This window comes from Pyxicephalus adspersus, chromosome 4 (assembly GCF_032062135.1).
Source record: "Pyxicephalus adspersus chromosome 4, UCB_Pads_2.0, whole genome shotgun sequence".
Taxonomy (NCBI): domain Eukaryota; kingdom Metazoa; phylum Chordata; class Amphibia; order Anura; family Pyxicephalidae; genus Pyxicephalus; species Pyxicephalus adspersus.
This window is the reverse complement of record NC_092861.1, coordinates 60,033,500-60,054,190: the sequence shown is the minus strand read 5'-3', so window position 1 is coordinate 60,054,190 and position 20,691 is coordinate 60,033,500. Positions and strand designations below refer to the sequence as shown.

The 20,691-nt window shown below is 39.8% G+C and overlaps 1 protein-coding gene across 1 annotated transcript in view; it reads left to right on the top strand.

Moving 5' to 3' along the window:
* The window catches only part of LOC140328630 (major facilitator superfamily domain-containing protein 8-like), a gene marked incomplete at its 3' end in the record, with an annotated part of 35,821 nt that extends 16,447 nt beyond the window's left edge, over window positions 1-19,374 (top strand). The window contains 6 exon segments of the mRNA XM_072408392.1: window positions 1,447-1,744; window positions 3,214-3,287; window positions 3,360-3,443; window positions 13,797-13,926; window positions 17,142-17,264; window positions 19,244-19,374. Of these exon segments, the coding sequence (XP_072264493.1) occupies window positions 1,447-1,744; window positions 3,214-3,287; window positions 3,360-3,443; window positions 13,797-13,926; window positions 17,142-17,264; window positions 19,244-19,374 (840 nt within the window).
* Window positions 19,375-20,691: the final 1,317 nt, after the last annotated feature.

The following is a 20,691-nucleotide window of genomic DNA, read 5'->3' as shown; positions in this document are numbered from 1 at the left end:
TTACACACAGACACAGTGTGTAGTGGGCTTGTGCTGTGCAGGACCCGCACGGACCACGCCCACTCTGATTCAAAGAACATTCTCTGCACGGAGTCCACACTGACACCAGACTCCGTGCAGAGAACTTTCTTTAAATCAAGGTGGGTGTGGTCCGTGTGGGTCCCGCACAGCACACGGCCACTGCAAATGTAGGGCGGCATATTATTCATTTTAAGACAGAGGCTGCGGGCCACTAAAAACCTGAACATGGGCCGCAATTGGCCTGCGGGCCGAACTTTGGTTATGCCTGCCCTAAATGTTCACAAAACTCCAAGGCTGTGTTCAGACTGGCAGTGAGATTACAGTGTGGTTACCCCTTCCTCGTGCCATAGAACCCTGCCTAGGAGGAGACGCTCAGTACCACTCACAGCTGCCTGTAGGTAAATCGGCAGACACTGCGGTGCGAGGGACTGAGCAGCTGGCAAGCTGCCTGTTACACATAGCTGGACACTTACATTCTGTGAACCCCAATTTCTCTGGAACAGAGGGATGATGGCAACTGGAAATGTGGGAGCCAGTAGGAATTGTCTTTTGTCCCCCCTTCCCTATTAAATTTTGGTATACCCATCATATCATGCTACCCTACTTTCTATGAACCCCAATTTCTCTGTAAGAAAAGGTAAATGTAACTGTAAGTGCAGGACTTCACCTAAAATTTCATCACTAGGGCACCATCACAAGATATGAAGAACTATAACTGTAATACCTTCTTACCTTCTGTGAACCACAATTTCTCAGGAACCGGGAGATGTAGGGCCCTAAAGATGTAGTAGTAAGAACATGTCCCCCTTAGCTATCTGTCACATGAATTCCATTTCTCTAGAAGCATGCATTGCAGAAATTCTTGATTTGTCATTTCTTTTATTTGGTGCATGTATGTTACAGTAACTGGAAACATTTCAAATTAATTTCATTTTAAATTAAAACTATTCTAGTTTTAAACATACATACATGTTTGTTTGCATTGTGGTCTACGGGTTTTATTCCAATGTCAACAGCGGCCCCTAGATGGAAAAAAGGGTTGGGCACCACTGGTTTACAAGGTCTACACTTGCTGTGCCACTTATGAGATGGTTCCGTTCTGGAGAATGTAATGTAAGGTACAAAAAAAAAAAAACGGAGGATGGGAAAAACAGTGGATGAGAACTTCATCAGCAAGTCGGGTGGGGGTGGGGGGCATTCGATTTTATGGCAGGAAAATCTTTTTGTAATACTATACAAGGGATATATAGAAATCTTGACTCACTTAACTCATGCTGTTAGCTTCTATTTTTAAATATAGCATAATAATTAGTGGCATGGTCATTTAAGAGCACAGCATTCATAAAATGTTTATTAAATGTATTAACACTGAACTTAGCTTCAATTGTAGTGTTTTTCAAGCTTTTTTTCTCACTGTCAATACAGATCTTTATGTGTGTTCTGTGGACTTTGATACAGTTCATGGTCATATTCATGTTTTATGATGCTCCCCCGGAAGTCCCACAATCACTAAATCAAGAACGAGAGCCCCTCTTGAAGGAAAGTGATATACCAAGTCATATGTATGGCACAATTAACTCTGAAGAACCATCATCTAACCAGGAACATGTCCCTGCTATGGCAAATGTATCCATCAACACTTCTTATCAAACAGGAAATGATCATATTCACCAAGTGAATAATGAACTAGATAATAGTATGCACAATCAGCAGCCAGTGATTGGTGAGAATACAACAACCTGTTTATCTTATTTTTGTTACATTTTTAGCATGAATAAGAATTTTTCAAAAATTATTGATTTTCATGGTTTTATTGTTCAACACTGGAAAGTTCACTCAGTTTAGGTAGTTTACTTATAAACTTACATAATTCATATTTAAAAAAGTATTATAAGTTCACAAGTTTATAAAATGTTAAAAAAAAAAAATTGGTGCTAGTAAATATCAAACGGTAAAACTGTAATGGTCAGCAAGGGCTACCGGCTGCTCCTTAGCACGATAATAGACACCGGGGCTGACCTCAGATGTCTTTAAAGGGGTGCATTAATGGCTCTGCCAAATCTCCTGGTAATGGTTTTCATACTTACAATGTACAAGTTGACATTCAAAAACCCGGCAACCTCCGGACCTGAGGAGTGCCATATTTTCGAAAGTTCTTCAGGCATAGTTTTGGAGAGCAGGCAGCAGGGACGTCTGAACCTGTATTTAGTGTAGCAAGCAAGACTAAAAAGCTGTTTATGGAAACAGCACCATCAAAACAAAAGTGGCCAAATAGTGTACTACAGTCCCTGTATTGAAAATGCACTCTGAAATTCATGGTGGAAAACTGAAGGAACCGAATTATAGATTACCAGATTTTCGATTGTCTACCTGTACTAAAGACCCATATAATTAAACTTGTAATTTCCTATTCTATTTTTATTCACCATGCTTTTGTTCAGTTTATAATGGGTCATCTGTAAAAGCAATTTCATCAGATGTCTCCGATTGTAAAGTTGTTACAAGCATTTAAGTACTTGATCGGCATAAATGCATACATTCTAACTAATGTTATTAATTATACAAAGATCGGTGTCTCCTAATGTTGTTCTAGCAAAATTATAAATTGTATTATTATAGTATGCAGAAAGACACAAACCTCCCTATTCTAAAGTGTAAAGACTTTACAGCATTGTTATTTAAATACTTTATTTTGGTATAGGTATGTTTGTCTAACTTTATGCATTGCCACATTATTAGGTATACTTGCACAAATAGTCAATAACTGACACATATAATAGCACCTGTATACAAAACTGGTATACAAACAATGCAATCATGCCCAAAAGGTTCAGCTATAGCTTGAACAGCATATTGAACCACATTGGGGTATGGAACTATCAGGTAGGAACTGGAAAATTAGTCCATATTGGTCATGGGATTAATAAAATTGACTAGTGAACTGATTAATTTTTTAGGAAGCATAATAGCAGCTTAGCTGCGGATGATTTATTAATAAATATTTTATATTAAATAAATAATTTTAAAAAATTAAATAATTAAATTATTAACATAATAAGCAGTACCTAATAAAGTCGATGCATATATTTTTAGATTATGTTACTTGGACATTGTACATATCGGTCATGTATAATTAAGGACTATTGGTACATTTCTCTTATGGTTTATTTTTTCCAACTTTACATGTTTCAGGGCTGCTGCGGGAGGAAATTGTAGTTCTTCTTACAGCACAGTTTGTGACACTCTTCAATCAGACAGCATTAGAAGTGAGTATGACACACTGATAGCTTTTAAGTAAAGACAATCTGGACCTAACACATTTCTGTATTCTTCTACAGACACTGGTCACACCACTTGCACAGATGTATCTTGCATTTCAGGATCTTCAGAATTCTTTGCTGTATTTCCTTTGTGGAATTGAGGTGTGTAATCTAAGTGTCAACGTTTATGATGGCATATGGTATTGCAGAGTGGGAGGTCAAAGGATGCAGGCATTAGATAAAGCAATCTGTGCCTGTAATATACTGATGTCACCTGAGGAGTAATGAGGCTGAAGGTTTTATGTATCATGTGATTTGTATGATTTTACAGGGTTTTATGTTAAAAACTTTATTAGAGGCACACATGATATGTTAGTCATTTCCATGAAACATCGTTTTCTAAACATCATGCTTTATCTCAATACAGCTGAGTCTTCTATTACCTTTAATGATTTGACTATAAAGATAATGCCAAAGAGACATTACCTTCATGCTTTGTGTGTGGTGTATGTTGATGCCACAGGTCCCTTGTAGATTGTACTGTATCCATTGTCTCATCCAGTGACATGTCTGAAAATTCAGACATTACTTTTTTCTTTCTGTTATGTGGGGAAGAGTTAAACACTCTGTTTAGTTTTATTACTGTTAGTGCTTACTTTCTAAGTATAAATGTCACAAATATCACTTATTGTGATTCCCTGCTCATTTGCCCATCTGCTGAAGCTGGGTCCTGGTCTAGCACAATTCGCAATCTAGAACATACAATATCAACTATATTAATAGGCACAATGGAATGTTAGCAGAATCGCCACACCGCTAGACTGTAAACCACATCTTCTTTTATTTTCAAATAGGCACATACAAGTATTGAACACACAACACTATGGGCCTGATTTATTAAAGCTTTCCATGGCTGGAGACAATACACTTTCATCAGTGAACCTGGGTGATCCAGAAAACTTGGTGGCATACATGTCACACAGTATAATCAAAAAAATAAAAAAGCCAACAGGAGCAGAGGAAAATGTTTTCCTTCTGCCAAAAACTTCTACCTCCTGGTGACTTTTTGTTTATTAGGTTTAGTTCCACTTGTTGAACTGCATCACATAGCAACAGTCATGGCAGAGTACCGTTTAGGAAGCCATCATGTTTCCTGGAGCTGGAAAGCTAAACTAAAGGGGATACAGGCAGCAGCCTAGCAGATACACAGGCATGCCGAAGGCAGAGAACAGAAGAGTAGTGAGTGCAGAGAAAAGAGCTGTAAGATGGCAATTGGGACAAAAGGGAAGAATTGGTCACTGACCAAGCCTTTTCTTTAGAGAAAGACATGCTACAAACAGCTCTTCCTAACTACAGGTATGATTTTAGAAGTTTAAAAATGTTAGCATTTTTTTTTTAATCAATATAAAAGGGGCAGTGCTGAGGGTAGGAGGTACCCATCATTCAGCCCTGATATCAAGATATTATGACATTTTGCTGGCTACTTGCTCATTTTAGACCAAAGGCTCATATCCTGACATTTCTTAATATATGTTAATATCATGTTGTTCACAAGTTCATCTCCTAATATCTGTGGATATCCTAGGACTGGACATACATGTACAGATTTCCCCCTAGAGCATTGGACTGGAAACAGTCGGCTGACTTCTAATACTTCAAGCACTGTGACTTGCCTTAAACCCCTCTCCATTCTCTGTGTTCCTTTAAACGTTTGCTTTGCTTCAGAGCAGTGGCAAGGACTGTTCTCACCAACAGGAATATTTTTCAGCATGGTGAAAATATACCTGTTTATTGGGGTTTTCTAACTGCAGAAGGGCACTTGTTAGTGTCTACAAGGGCAACAGAATCAGCACAGAAGTGATGTATAAAATCTTGAGCAATGATTGTAATAATTGGGCTGCCAATGATCATGTAAAGTTTTGCAAGAAGGAAGCAGTGTGTTAGCTAGCTTGTTAAGACAATCATGTGAGATGGTTTAAAAATGTATCCGCAGTATGTAGTAAGATAAGATAAGAAGATGGGAAGCAATAGTAAAACCGATTAATTATGTGGATCTTTTAATGTAATTGTTTTACGCTTCTATGATGAATTGCAGCTCAGGTCAAGGTCCAGAGCTGTAGAAGATGGCACTGAGGAGGAGAGTAGGGCTTTAAGGGATGGGTAAACATGTATACATAATCTCTCCCTAGCATTTTTTTCCCCACAACATAGTCAGTGTCAGGCTGCAATCGATTGTGACACCTGTGCTTTTCATAAAGGGATTTACACTCCTAGGTATTGTTTGCACTTATTGTTAGCAAACATGTTGCATAAAACAAGAAAGTTTTATAGGGAACATGTTAAAGGTTAACCAACGAGCCAAACACAAAAATATCAGATTGGAGTCTGACTGCATGATGCAAATGAGGAAGTTCAAAAAAAGAGGACAGTACAAAATGTGAGGGTTTGACTTGGGTTATAAGTGCTGTTGTAGCTTATTACCGTCTTCGTTTGCCTTGTCATAGATGGGAAGATGCCTCTCCAAGAACAATGTGAAGACACACAATTATGTTATGTAACCCTCATCTGTTTGTCATGTCATTAGCCCTACTGTTAAAAACAGTCAATATGCGGATACTACCATTCCATACCTTTCTATCACAGATGAATGCCAGACTGTTTTGTCAAAGTTCCAACACTTGCAAAAGAGTGACACATTAGAATGAAAAATTCTCTTTTAAGTGTCAAGTTAAAACTTTTTGTAGCTTTGGATAGAATGGGGAAGAATTTGAACTGATCTACTGTCAGGTTTTTACAGTTATCTGAAGTTCTGTTATATAGACTTACCCTCTCTTCATGTCCAGGCTACAATGGTTTCACTGGCAAGGAAGTGTGTGAAATTCTGAGATGCAGACAAAAATTTAAATCTGATGGGTTCTGTGCTTCTGTACCCTGATGTAGAAAATCCTTATTATGTCTGTGTTGGTATTGGAGAGTTACCTTTTTTTTCTGTCCAGTAAAACTTCAGCAGAACAGGAAGTAAGGAAACTCAAGGAGCCCTGGATAGTCATAAACAGATCCATTAACCTTTCCTCACTGTTTTCAAAACCACAAAGAAAAGTTTGATTTTTTTTTTAAACATTCTTTATTTAAAGTTTTTGCGGGGTACAAGAAAAAAGGGGGGGGGGTGGCGGGGGATACAAAAAATATCACAGGATTGGAGTTAAATCAAATAAACAGGCATATACTAACATAACAACCATAAAAGTATTCAAACCATATTAGTGCACACTTGTTACAACAAAATCCTAAGAGAAATTATAAAAGTGCAAGTGAAAATAGAAACAAAAAGAACTGTAATTAAATAATACAACAAAAAGGTGTGGGGGGTTGGGACACAAGGGAAAAGGGACAGGGGGAGGAGTAGAAGGAAAAGTGCATCAAGTAGGGGGGTCGCTCCAAAAGGGAAAAAATGTAGATATGAGAACCAAACATAGAATTCAATTAGAGGAACCAAGGTCTCTGTACTCGGTAGTAAGCATAAATTCTGCCCAGTAGTACCAGGTATGAGCTACCTTCCTGCCAGTGCACCTCACGGAGGAGGTAAGATCCTCCATACGATGGATTTCATTAACTCTACCCAGCCACAATCCAATCGTGGGCGGAGCCGGATTTCGCCAGCAATTAGCAATGCAGGAAAGGGCAGCCACAATAAGGAGTCTGACGACCGAGCTTTTGTATGCCTTCCTTGAAAATAAGTTATGTTGAAGAAGGAAAAAAGCCGGGGTCATCAGGAATATCTTGGTCTGACATCTGTTGAATAATAGTCCTCACAGTAACCCAAAAACTTAGCAAAAGAGGGCAATAATAAAATATATGTAGCAGCATGCCTTTCTCTGTCTGACACCGCCAACAACGGTCCGATACCTCTGGGAAAATTCGATGCAATTTCTCGGGAGTGCGGTACCATCTCGAGACCACCTTGAAGCAAGTTTCTTGGTATTTACTAGCGATGGAAGCTTTTTGGGTCCAATAGAGAATATTTTCTTTCTGCTCCATAGAGAGTAAAAGACCCAAATCAGCCTCCCAAGAACCTAGGAATGCAGGCGTGTAATCAGGAGGTGGAATTTGCAACAGCCTATAAACTACAGATAAAGCGTGTCTAATACCCCCCTCACCCATGTTGAGTTGTTCAAAAGGAGTAAGGGACCTGCAATAAGACAGGACCGGGCGAAGATCAGACAGGAAATGGGTAATCTGCAAAGTTTTCCAGAAATGCAGATGAAAGTCACCCGTAGCCTCTCTAAGTCCCCTTGGGCCAATCCATCTTTTTGATCTAATAAAGTGTAGCGCCCTGCAGACCTAGAGGGGAATGACGGGTTGCCCAGCACCGGAAAAAGAGGTGACGGGGAAGGTGACAGATGCAAACGGTGGAAGCTCCTTATAGCCAGCTCCCATGTATATACCACCGTAGGATGAGACTTAAGATCTGGGACGGCCGAGATTGGCAGCCAAGGAAGGACGCGCAAAGGTGTTGGGCAGAAACACTGCTCCAACAATATCCATTGCTTAAGCTTCCCGTTTCGGCACCAATCTAGTACCCGTGTCAGGTGGGCCGACAAATAGTAGTGAAACAGATTCGCGACTCCCAGACCCCCTTCTAATTTGGACCTCATGAGTAAGGATCTGCAAAGCCTTGGAGCTTTATTTCGCCAAATAAAGCGAAAACGTTTGGAGGTGAGGTTCCTAAAAAATGACCCAGGAATTTTAATGGGCAGCGTTTGAAAAAGGTATAAAAACTGAGGGAGAATTTTCATTTTGACAACATTTTTGCGTCCCATCCAAGAAAAAGTCAGTTTATCCCACTTATCCAGATCAGAGTTCACTGTGGAAAGCAGCGGGAGAACGTTCCTGTCAAATAGCTCCGAGAGTGTTTTGGGAATTTTGGTGCCTAGGTACGTAATCGCATGAGGTTCCCATCGGAAAGCAAACAATCCAAAGATTGTTGGAGATGGGAGCAGGCTCCAATTGGAAGTGTTACATCTAAAGCTGCTGATTTGGAATAATTCATTTTAAAGTTGGATAGGGTGTTAAAGTCATTCAGGATTGTCAGGAGATTAGGCAAAGAAACGACAGGGTTGGTTATGGCGAACAATAAATCATCGGCATAAGCCGCTACTTTCTGGACCGAACCTCCCATGTCCAGGCCCGAGACCGTAGAGGAGGCACGAATCATGCGCAGGAGCGGTTCCAGGGATAAGATGAAAATTAAAGGAGATAGAGGACAGCCCTGTCTTGTGCCATTAGAAATGGGCAGTGAATCGGAGAGCAGTCCATTCACCCTGACCCTGGGCTGAGAGTAAATGGCCCGCATCCATGATAACATCCTCGGGCCCAGGCCTATGTGTGATAAAGTACAGTCCATATAGAGCCAATCTACCCGATCAAAAGACTTTTGAGCGTCCGTTGCCAGCAGCATAAGCGGAACACGTCTGGACTCAGCATAATAAATCCAGTTCAGTACTCTGGTTGTATTGTCCCTGGCCTCCCTGCCGGGCATGAAACCAACCTGATCAAAATGAACGAGTTTATACATGACCGTGATCAATCTGGAGGCAATTTTTGTAAAAAGTTTGAGGTCTTGATTAAGAAGGTAGATTGGTCAGTAACTCGCACATAAGGAGGGATCCTTACTCTCCTTGGGTATGACCGTAATGGTGGCCGGCAGGGAGTCCAAGGAAAACCGGCCTCCTTCAGTAATATAGTTAAATGCTGCCAGAAAATGAGACGCCAAAGGAGCCTGAAAAGTTTTATAATACGTTAAAGGAAGCCCATCTGGTCCAGGGGTTTTACCTGTGGGGGTATCTTTAATAGCCGCACTAAATTCCTCCACTGAGATAGGGGTCTCTAATATCTCCCTCTCAGAAGGAGAAAGGGAAGGCATCTCACTTGCCGAGAGATAGTTTTGAATCGCCCGTATCCTGTCTTCCGACGCCAGAGGAGAGGAGGACTTCAATATATTATATAATGTGGAGTAGTACCGGCGAAAGGATTCTGCTATGTCTTTGGTATGGTACGTTTTCCGTCCACAGTTGTCCGTGAGAAAGGGGATAAACGAGCGAGTTTTATGTACATGGAGAGCGTTGGCTAGCAAACGGCCACTTTTGTTACCATGTTCATAGAACATTCTTCTGCATTTAGTCAGAGCCAGTTTCGCCCTATCCAGACAAAGTAAGAAAAGTTTCTCACGGAGAACTCGGAGGTCATTACCCACTGTAGGGTCTAGTGAGAATTTATGTGAAGACTCGAGAGAGACAATACGCTGAAGAGTGTCCCCAATCTCCCTCTGGCAGGCTCGCTTAAGTCTCGTCCCATGTTTGATGAATATACCCCGTTTAACTGCTTTATGTGCTTCCCATAGTAAAAAAGGGCTGGTCTCAGGAGTGGCATTGGTCTGAAAGTAAACGGATAATTCCGAATTGACATCTGCCAAGACCGCTGCGTCTTGGAGAAGGGATTCGTTCAGGCTCCAATTCCAAGATTTGGGGCAGGAATAGGATAGTTCGATAGAAATGGATACCGGAGCATGATCAGATAAAGTAATGGAACCAATAGAGCAAGAATGTACCCTGTGTAATTCGGAATGTGGGATCCAGAAATGATCGATCCTCGAGTATGAGCTATGTGGTAAAGAGAAGAACGTGTAATCTCTAGCCTGGGGATGCAGAACACGCCATACGTCGTTCAGATAGAACTTTTAAAATTCTACTGTTGGTACGAGTGGGAGAAGAAGTATGATTACCACCAAAGGTGTCTACTGCCCCCTCAGGTGAGAAATTAAAGTCACCTCCCAAGATCAGTATACCTTCTTGAAAGTTTTCCAGTTTTTTGAGCACTTCAGTTAAAAAGGAGGCCTGACCGGTATTAGGAAGGTAGATGGCAGCCAAGGTGACTATAGAGCCTTCTAAAGACCCCTTAGCAAAAAGAAATCCGCCGTTTGGGCAACTCAGTTGTTCCTTAAAATGCCATGTAACAGAGGAGGCTATCAAAATACTCATCCCTTTGGATTTAGATGAATCCGTACAGCTATGATAAGCTACCGGATATCTCTTATTGCCCAATCTCGGAATCCTGTCTGCCCGGAAATGGGAACGGGTTCTGTGTATGAAAGCTATATGTGTCTTCAAGCCTATTCAATTCTGCCAAAATAGAAGAGCGTTTTTTGGGAGTATTCAACCCTTTAACATTATTGGTAACTACTTTAACCATGCCCATCGTACTAAGATGGAGGCGACTTTTCAAAGTTTCTCGGTAGTATAGGTATTACCAAGGGTAGGGAGTAGGGACACAGGGGAAGGTCAAATAAGAGGGAGGGGTAGACAGGTGAATGAAACAATGTGCAAAACAAAAAGACAAACAAACAACACACAAAAAAAAAACAATAAGCGCAGATCAGCTGCGCAAATTCCCTTGGAAGGGGTAGCTCAGGTGGTCAGGACCAGGCCCCCACCACCCGGGCAGGGGTTATAATTATATGCCAATAAAAATATTGGATGAAATAGCCAATGTAAGCTGTACTGGGAAGGGTACAAGTACACATCCTCATTCTCTAAAAGCGTATCATCTCTAAAAGCGTATCATATCATAAACTATATCAATAATAACAGTATCAGAGCAGTTCAATATGAAGAAAAATCTTACCCACAAAACACCTCTGTGGGCAAGCAATCCAGACCCACTAAAAAAGGGGGCAACCAGTCCTCATGTGTCGAGGGTACAACAAAAATCCCCAGATATATTAGTCCACAGTCACAGAGGGGCCTGTGAAGAATTGCTCACCTGGTCTCTGTTAGACTTCCTTTGTACTCGCTGCCAGTCAGAATTCGCTGGAGGGGTTAAATCGTGGGGAGCCTAGGCCAATCAGGAAGGTTGACTTGGGGAAGCTGAAACGTCGCCAAGAAGGCAGGCAAGTCTCCCAGTTGACGAAAGGTGGCAGAATTGCTACCTCTGTGAGCAAGAAGTTGAAATGGAAAGCCCCATCTATATTTGATGTCGTTGTCTTTCAGCAGTTGCAGCAGTGGTTTCAGTGCTCGGCGGAGTGCCAAAGTGTTGCGAGAGAGATCGGTTAGGAGCAAGATGGGACGATTGTTGAAGGTGAACCCCTCTTGTGACCTGGCTTCCTGCATGATAAGCTCTTTGAGCTGGAAAGAATGAACCCGGCAAATGACATCTCTTGGTCTGTCTGGGTCCTGGCTTTTTGGGCCCAGGATTCGATGAATACTGTCAATTTCTATATTAGTGTCCCTAGGTCTCTGAAGGAGTTCATTAAACAAAGTCATTGCTGCTGGATGAAGGTCCTTTGGTTCTATCGATTCTGGAAGTCCTCGAATCCTTATATTGTTACGGCGGCTTCCATTCTCCAGGTCATCCTGTTGGTACATAAGTTGTTGAAGGAGCATTGGGTGTTCATTAAGAGTATGGGTATGGTTTTGTACGTGGGTACAGAGATCCTCTTTTGTGCGTTCAACCTCCTCTATTCTAGAGCCGGTCAGGTCTAAGTGTGGCTAGTTCAGAGCATAAAGAGTTTTGAATGCGTACCAGGTACGATTCAAAGTCTGCTTTGGTAGGTAAAGACTTCAGGTAGGCATCTCTGTCCCACACCTCAGTGGGGTCCATGGAGGTTTGTGGAGGGCTTGTAGGGCTTGAGGGGGCCTTATCTTCACCCAATAAGGAAGGGAAATTAGGAGAAGAATCTTCTGAAGTAAGGTCAGGGGGTTCCAAACCAGACATGGTGGTCTGAGCAGTGTTGAATCTAGTGTGAGGACCCCCTCCACTAGGACCAGGAGTTTTGGAACGGGCAAAAAAAGTTCCTATTTCCCGTTTTTGGGAGGATTGGCTATTCGGCTTACCCTTGCCCATGTTTCAAAAGGGAGAGGAACAAATATATGAGGTTGTACTAGAGGATATAAAGAGTGGAGGTTAAGCAGGTTTGTTTCCCCGATTAGCTGCACATGACGGTATCTCTAAAGTCTCGTAAACTCAATAATTACAGTAGAGGAGGCTGGTGAAATATTCAGACTCACAGTATACTAAACCTGTGAGACAGTCCCAATAGAGTGTAATTGCAATAAGCAGATACAAAGGGTTAGGAGGGCAGGTGCATAAATTCAGAATGCAATCAGTTAATCCTGGCAAAAAAGTAATATACTCAGGCTGTATGAAAGCACTTTTCCAACAGATTACATCTTTGTAACTGTTTGAAGCAACAAAAGAACTTTTGAGCCAGCAGTTATATATCTGAAAACATTTAGGCAAATACTTTCTGAGGCAGTCTTTTGTGTCTTGCAAATTAAAAATGTGCAAAAAAGTGCAAACATTTCAAGAGAGTCACTTCTGCGTTGCCAGGAGATTCCCTTCCAAACCTGATTGTATTCACAATAAAGTTATGCTATTAAGACAAACGGTTCCTGCTGGTAATAGCAAGCTCTGTACTTTATAACAGAAGTGATGAAAAACCCCAGGAAAATAGAGTTAAAATATGATGATACTGGAATTCAGAGAAGCAAGCACTCAGAGAGTGTAATAAAGGATTTGTAAAGCAGATGAGGTCCCATAAGGCACAAATTTACCGATCAAGGAGTGCAGAAAAGCTTTTCAGTGAGGAATATGTTCGTTGATCACACGGGGTATATTTGCCAAAAATGTAGCAAAAGTTGTCTGGTTTATGACACAGCTGTGCCTACTCATCTTATCTTTAGCTCAAAACAGACTCACTATGGCCTAGCTGTACTATCCAATAAGATGGTTTTGCACTATAGACAAGCCCTTGGTCCATGTCGCCTTATATACCTATTTCTGACGTCAGCTCACTGACTTGCCCAGATGTTCCCAGCTGCTGCTGGAACATGCATGCCACCAGGGCACGTGATTCAGCTGAGGTGGCAGCAGGCATAGTAGTAGCTGCAACTGGTATAATGTTCTTATGTATAAATACATTACCCAATTACTGACCATTTGATCAGCTATAGCAGGCCTCCAACTTAAAATCTGTACGGGTAAATTCTGAGTTCAGATTTGGAATCAGGACACTCGATATCATGTAAATCACATGTGTTATTCGAAGTAGCAAAATCCTTGTTGTGGAGTATAATCACATTGCACATGTACTTTTTCATTTTTGTTGTCGGATAAATTGGGTAATAAGTAAAACCCCCTTTTTATTTCGGTGGCGGGATTCAGTAGTCGAAGAAAATAATTGGAAAACCCAGTGTGGGAGCAGTAAAAACTTGAGATTCCTAAGTCTTCACAGCACTAAAACAAAAGTGATGGGAAATTCAAAATATTACAGTTTTCTTTAGAAAAGGTGGAGGTGAATGTTCCAATGTAAAAATCCTCTACCAGTTGTATTTAGCTTTATTTACACTTTATTTATGCAATTTTGTTGTGTGTGGTTCAAAACCATAAAATCTTATATAGAGAACCACCTATCTTTGCATATTTTTGAAATAAGGTAATTTGACTGTGGTATCTTTGCAGATGTTGATTGGTTTCCTTGTTGTACGCTCCCTCAGCCGTTGCTGTACAGATCGACTCCTTCTGGCTTTTGGGCTTTTCATCTGTAATATCTCCTGCATATGGTGCCTCATATTCTTGGCAAAACCAAAAGGTGAACAGGTCTTATTTTACTTGTAGTTTATGTTTGTTCATAAGTGTTCACTAAAGGAATTTTGTATATTTAGTTTGTTATAATTTGCTTAGTCTCCCTTTAAAGGTTTTATCCATTAAAACATATTGTTGTAATTCTGTGTTTATTTATTATGCTTAACTAATTGGTCCCACCCTATCCTCTACTTTGCCATTGTGACCCCAGCAATACATGGTTTTCATGCTTATTTTAGGTAACATGCACAAACTTACAGTACATGCTCATAATAATAGCCTCTGTCTAGGGCAGACCTTCACCACAGCTTATAGGGAGGGTTCTATGTATGGCAGCCAGGTACAGCCTTTACCTTACACAGAATCTCCATATGGCTGCAGCACAGATGGGGAAATGTCAGTGAAGAAAGGACAGCTTGAAACTGGTAGAGAGCAACAGATAAGTATTACACTCGGTGTTATTTCCAGATTTTTTTTTAAGGTGGGTGGGAAGAAGCTGTAACCTAGTAGTCAAAAAGAAGGTGGGGAAACACACAGGACAAATTTAGTCTTCCCATTTGTTGAGGCCATAAGAATCCAATAACCCCTATAATTCTGTCAGCATTCTACCACTCCCTAAACTTTGTTCCAACTTTCAAATGACCACCCCCTTAGTAGGTCCCTTTTTTCCATTATCATTGTAATATTCTCCAACTGTCCAGTGCCCCTGTGTTGTGACTTACCTTTTCAGTAACCACTCAAAAACAGCCAGGTGGTCACTGAAAAGTCCTGGGTGGTGCACCCAGCTAAAAGGTTCTGGGAAGAACATTGATTACAGTGATGAGAACACACATACATACTCAGTTTATTATTTAAGGTTAATTTTTTATGTTGTGTTATTATCATTATGATCTTACTCTCTTTTATTTTCTAGTTTCCTTTTAAATAAAACTTAAACTTGAAATTAAATTGTTAATTGACTGGATATCATGCTGACTACTTTGAAATTCTTTCAGTCAATAACCTGGAAAAAGAACAATTGTGCTCATAACCCTGTTGTGCATACATACCGTGGAAGAATGTGCAATATTTGTAACATTGTTAAAAGAATACATGGGTGATCAAGAAAAACACATTTATTATTATACAGTATTTATATAGCGCCATCATATTACGCAGCGCTGTACAGAGTCCATAGTTGTGTCACTAACTGTCCCTCAAAGGAGCTCACAATCTAATGTCCCTACTATAGTCATATGTCATTAATGTAGTCTAGGTCAATTTAGGGGGAAGCCAATGAACCTAACTGCATGTTTTTGGGATGTGGGAGGAAACCGGAGTACCCGGAGGAAACCCACGCAGACACAGGGAGAACCTGCAAACTCCATGCAGATAGTGTCCTGGCTGGGATTCGAACCTAGGACCTAGCGCTGCAAAGGCCAGAGTGCTAACCCCTGAGCCACCGTGCTGCACATTTATTTTACTTTTAATGGGTTCCAAGTTATTCTATAAGGAATCACAGTATATTACAACTGCTGAACAAAACAACAACAAAGAAAATAATGGTGTGGTTCATGTTCAAAAGTGTGCATTTTCTTAGTTCCTAATATTTTGTATTGTTCCCTTCTGGTGAAATAATTCTTAATATTGTGTATCGCTCCCTTTAACATCACTAATGGCATGCAGTTTTTTGTGATAATTGTGGATTAGGCACTTGATTTTCTCAGGTGGTAAAACTGCCCATTCTTCTTGGAAAAAGCCACCAGGCTCTTCCCAAAGTTGTTTAGTATGATAAATCCCCTTCACTTTTATTCTGCTGAAGCCGTGAAGGGTCGATCCTTTTGTTTTGGTTTGTTGTCATGTTAGGAGATCCAAGAACATCCCATGCACAGCCTCTGGACTAGTGAATGCAAATTGTTCTCAATTTTTTGTGGTAACACTTTGTATTCATTGTGCCATACATTTTCAAATTATTTTTGCCACTGTAGCTCCAAACACTTTAGAAATCCAACATGTTTTACAGCAGGGATGTTGTACATTTTGTTAGACTGTGACTATAAAGTTTAATTTTGATCAAATCACTTGAAAGGACATTTAAAGATTGTTTAGTTTCTTTTGTGAATGTTGTAAGTAGGGTGTTTTATGGTGTTGGCACAGTAATGGCTTTTGTTTCTTGCAACTTGACCCCAGTTCCTCTTTATAAATATCAGCACCACTTGTCTGCAGAGAATTTCAGCTGAAGTAGCTTATAGATTTTTCTTAGCATCTTGACAAATTTTCCCAGTGCCTGTGCCATAAATCTTGATAGGTTTACCTGACTTTACAACAGAACCCCTAACACTGCTGACAGGCATTTTCAAAACTCTGGATATATTTTATATATTTTCCTAATATGTTCAACAATATTGTCTTGCAAGTCCAATGACAGTTTTTTTGCTTTCCCCATGGCTTGGTTTCCAGCAAAGTCAGTGCGGCTCTGAATACATATAAATAGACTATTTATACACAGACATTGATCAAAAAGGTTACGGGTCTGCACAATGTCCTTTATTTACTCCTAATTGGAACCTATGTGTATCAGCTTGCATTTATTTTATCAGCCCAAACATTATTGGGTAGGTAAACTTTGATCAGGCTCTTGTGGGTGATTTCAATTATTATTATGATTTAAAAAGGACACACCATTTTGTGATAACAAACTGCTTTTGAGTATGCTCCCTATGTAAAAGGAGAGTTTTTGGCTTGATCAGTCATTTTTTTCAAACAGTGGACAACATTTTGCATAGCTGTAGTAGATACAGGCTTCAGAAATTTCTTTGACTGATATCCCAGCTTGTTTTAGTTCCTTTGTGTGTTGGACAGTATTGAAACCAGTGAATCAGCATACAAGCTATCTAACAGGCATTTTCAGTTGAAAAGGTCAGCAATTGCAGCCTCTATATTATTTGCATGACAATTTTACTTTATTCTGTACCCAAACCATATCTGTTTCCACATTTTTTTGTAGTTTTTGTTATAGTGGGGAAGGACTTCCTGTTCAGTCTAAAGTTTGTCTCACCAGAACAGGATATAACAGATATACCATAAGCGGTCTGATTTTTTTTAACAAACCCTGTGCTAAGAAATATGTATAGGTTGATCTGCTCAGGAAAATACTGGTTGCCTGGCCATCTCTGGCTTCAGTACTATGTCTCTCCAAGTACAGCTTTCAGCATTTTGATACTTTATTCATATGTTTTGCAGGAAGCTATGGATTTCTTTTGACAGAGTTTATAATTGGGGTTTTCCTACAAATTTTTGGTCTTCCTTTCGTATCAGCACCCCAAGTGTCTCTATTCTCCAAAGTGACAGCCGAAAAGACCCAAGGTGAGTAACTCCTTCCTATTTAAGTGAGGTAATAGTAACCTAATCATTTTTTTGTGATTTTCTTCCCTATTCCTTGTCTCAGTTATTCCCACTGCAATTTCAGCAGTCATGTAAAGTTCGCCTAGACTGTAGTCAGAAGATGAAGAAACAAGTACAGAATTTACTGTGTAGTTATATCATGTTTACATGGCGTGTTTGCACAATTATAAAGGTGGCTCAGAATCTATTTAGAAGTGAAGGGTGAGGGAATAATGCAAAGAAATTACATGGTATACAGTGTAAATAAGAAGTGTGTATCATCTGTTAGAAAAACTAAGCAGTGCTTTGTTCTATGCAGTTTTGTTGCAGTTATTTTGAAGAACTGGATTTGCTGACCTATCTAGTTCTTGATTTTTACTCGGTATCTACTGCTGGTTGGTCATAAAAAAAGCACCATTTTGATTTTATACACAGCAGCTTAAGGGGATGTGAGTCCTAAAAAAAAGTTGAGTTGCTACATTAAAGCATTTTTGTAGACCACCCTGCAAAAATTCATGGTATAGAGTTGACATCCAGAATACCAAATCTAGATCCTGGAGCAGGTTAAAATTCAGGACTAACAACAAACAAGCAAACTCAGGAATCAGCCGGAATGGCTAACTGCAGAGACAGATTTTCAAGACGTAAAGGGTCATAGATTCTCATGGTCTCAGGATCACTGGTTTACAATTGCTTAGGGTCTCTGGGGCAAGTGGATCACAGGGCAATATCAAGGGTGACAGAAGCAAACAAGGTCCCAGGCAAAAAGAGTCCCTGGATTCTTGGGATCACATGGATTTAGGGCACACAGGAACACAAATGTCTTAGAAGGAATTAAAATAATTCTGCAGCTGGGGATTGGCACTAGTGAGGGTATGGGTACCACTTTGCTTCACCTTACAGTTACAAGGCAAATGGTTAAGAAAGTATTCTAGAATTACAGCCTTGAAACTGTACCTATGTACCGTACTAGATCTGTGAGTGCGTCTGTTTCTGAGAGTAGCAAGGATGCCACTTGGTCTTCTGTTCTCTCTTCCAGGTGGATGTTTTGGCCTCAACTAATGTCAGTTTGGGGCGTAACTTTAGATGACTTATTGGGTCTGACTTATCAAAGCTCTCCAAGAATGGAAAACACTATCACGAGTGTACATGTGTAATCCAGCAAACTCAGAATAGATTTTCTTAAAAAATCATTTGCTAATAGTTTGCAAATGTTTTCAATCCTGGACCAGATCCATTGAAGGTTTGCTGGGTCATCCAGATTCTTCCATCTTATCCAGTTTTGGAAAGCTTTATTAAGTCCACTGGGCTTCAAGCAGACCCTGGTTCTTTGTTTTTGTTTTTTTTCTTGGGTCTCATTGCATTTGTTTACCCCTTAGTTGAAATGTTGTAGGTTATCCAAAAGATCTAAGATTTTTTTGTGTCCTTTTAATAGACAAAAAAGAGAAGAAATTAGAAATTAAAATGTTTTGATTTGGTCAGAGCTGCTTCCTACAAAGGCATCATAATCACTGTGCCTATTATGTCTTATTAGCTTCCAGTGATGAGCTACATTGTTGACCAATACTGGAGAATTGGATGGATGAGGCCAAATGCCAGCCTTCCAAATGAGCATTTTGTACAATATGGCACTCTAAATGTATCTTATACTCTGTGCAGGCACATAGTGATGGCTGTTGTCAAATTGTAATGGTAATTTAGCCCCTTTAAATTACAGTCATTTTAAATTTTAAAAAAACATTACATGTATACTTTAAGTACATTACCTGTTTTTTGTTTGTGTTTTTTATACATAATGCAATATCGTATAATGTTTTTCTGTCTTACTTAACAAGTCTATTGGATTTTAAATATAAAAAATAATATAGTATATACTCAAAGTACAGGTCAACATAGACAAGCAATATCTGTTTATTACTATAGATATTTATATAGATCATATTGTATTTCACATTTTGCAGGGTTTAACCATGGGATTCGTCGTTCAGTTGGAGGTGTAGCCACAATTCTGGGGCCACTGTGGGCAGCAGGCTTAACACAAAATTTGTATATAATGTTGGGAGTCATGATGGGTCTGCTCCTTCTAATCACCGTAAGAGAGTATTTTTTCTATCTTCTTTTCCCATACAGATCTTTTCTTTTTACATTCTGCTTCTCCTCACCACTTTTACCTATTGTTCATACATATATACAGTTACTACTGCCAAAGTTTTGCAAAGAAATGTTTACTTTTTATTTGTTTAATTTTTCTCAGAATGTAGCTTTAGCTTACTCTCTATGTTTCTTTATCTTATTCTGTGCTCATGGATCCGAATCGATTACACACCAGGAAAAAGTGTTTTAGGCATTACTTGTTTATAAAGGCATTGGTAAAAGAATTCTCAAATTCCTGTTCTTCACATGATGACCATATTAGCGTTTCTGTACAGTTACTGTACAATGTTAAAAATGTACCTGCAAATCACAGAAACTATGAACAGAACATGTGACGTGTCTGAAAATAACCAAAGGCATTCACCAACGAATCTTTTAGGACCTGTGCAGTCCAATATAGTGTGTTAGCAATTTGAATGGGTTGCCACCATGGCAAAAATGCACCTGTGCCATTTTACCTGCTGCAGCATGCCACAACCCATGGTAGTGTTACCTTGCATTGTGGTGTGCAGCTGTGTGTTTTAATGTATTGGGGCAATACAGTAACACATGCATGGTTTGCTATAATGCATTTTGGTTATACATGCATTTTATCGCAGGTTAACTGGTACATTTGTGTAAAACCTTCCCTAAGAGAAATGTGGAGGCTTTCACAATTGACCTAATGTGATAGTTGCCTGGATGTTATGCTGCACACCCAGTCACTAACCAGGTATATAGATTAGGAAACCCAACTTTTCTTTAAGCCAGAGGGTCAGAATAATTATAGGCAGGACAGATATGTTCAGAAGGAATAGGAAGTAATAGCATCCCTTGTAACTTTGTGATGAAAAGATTATTCTAAAGATCACTGAACTGCTTGGATGACACATTAGTGAACCCAGATCTGCCATCTTTTTATAGAAGTGCATTTTACACACCCATTTCATTCAGGAAAACTTGTTTTACTTGTTTTTGGTATGTCAAGTTGTGTCCAAGTGATAGATAACTACCTTTTGTGGTTAAGAAGTGGTTTTCCACATTTGGAAGCCAACCTATATCCCACTAATTACCAAGCAAAGGATGTTGTACAATAGCAGCCAAACATAATGCAGGTTCTACATTGCCTGCAAGGCCTTTTCTTTAGTAGAGATTTTTTCATCAGACTGACAGACTCAGTGCAGTTGGTCACGCAACACTTGCCATCCCTACTTCACCAGCATTCAATTGAGTGATTTGTTTGTATTTGGAATTCCAACCTCCCTCTTTCACAATA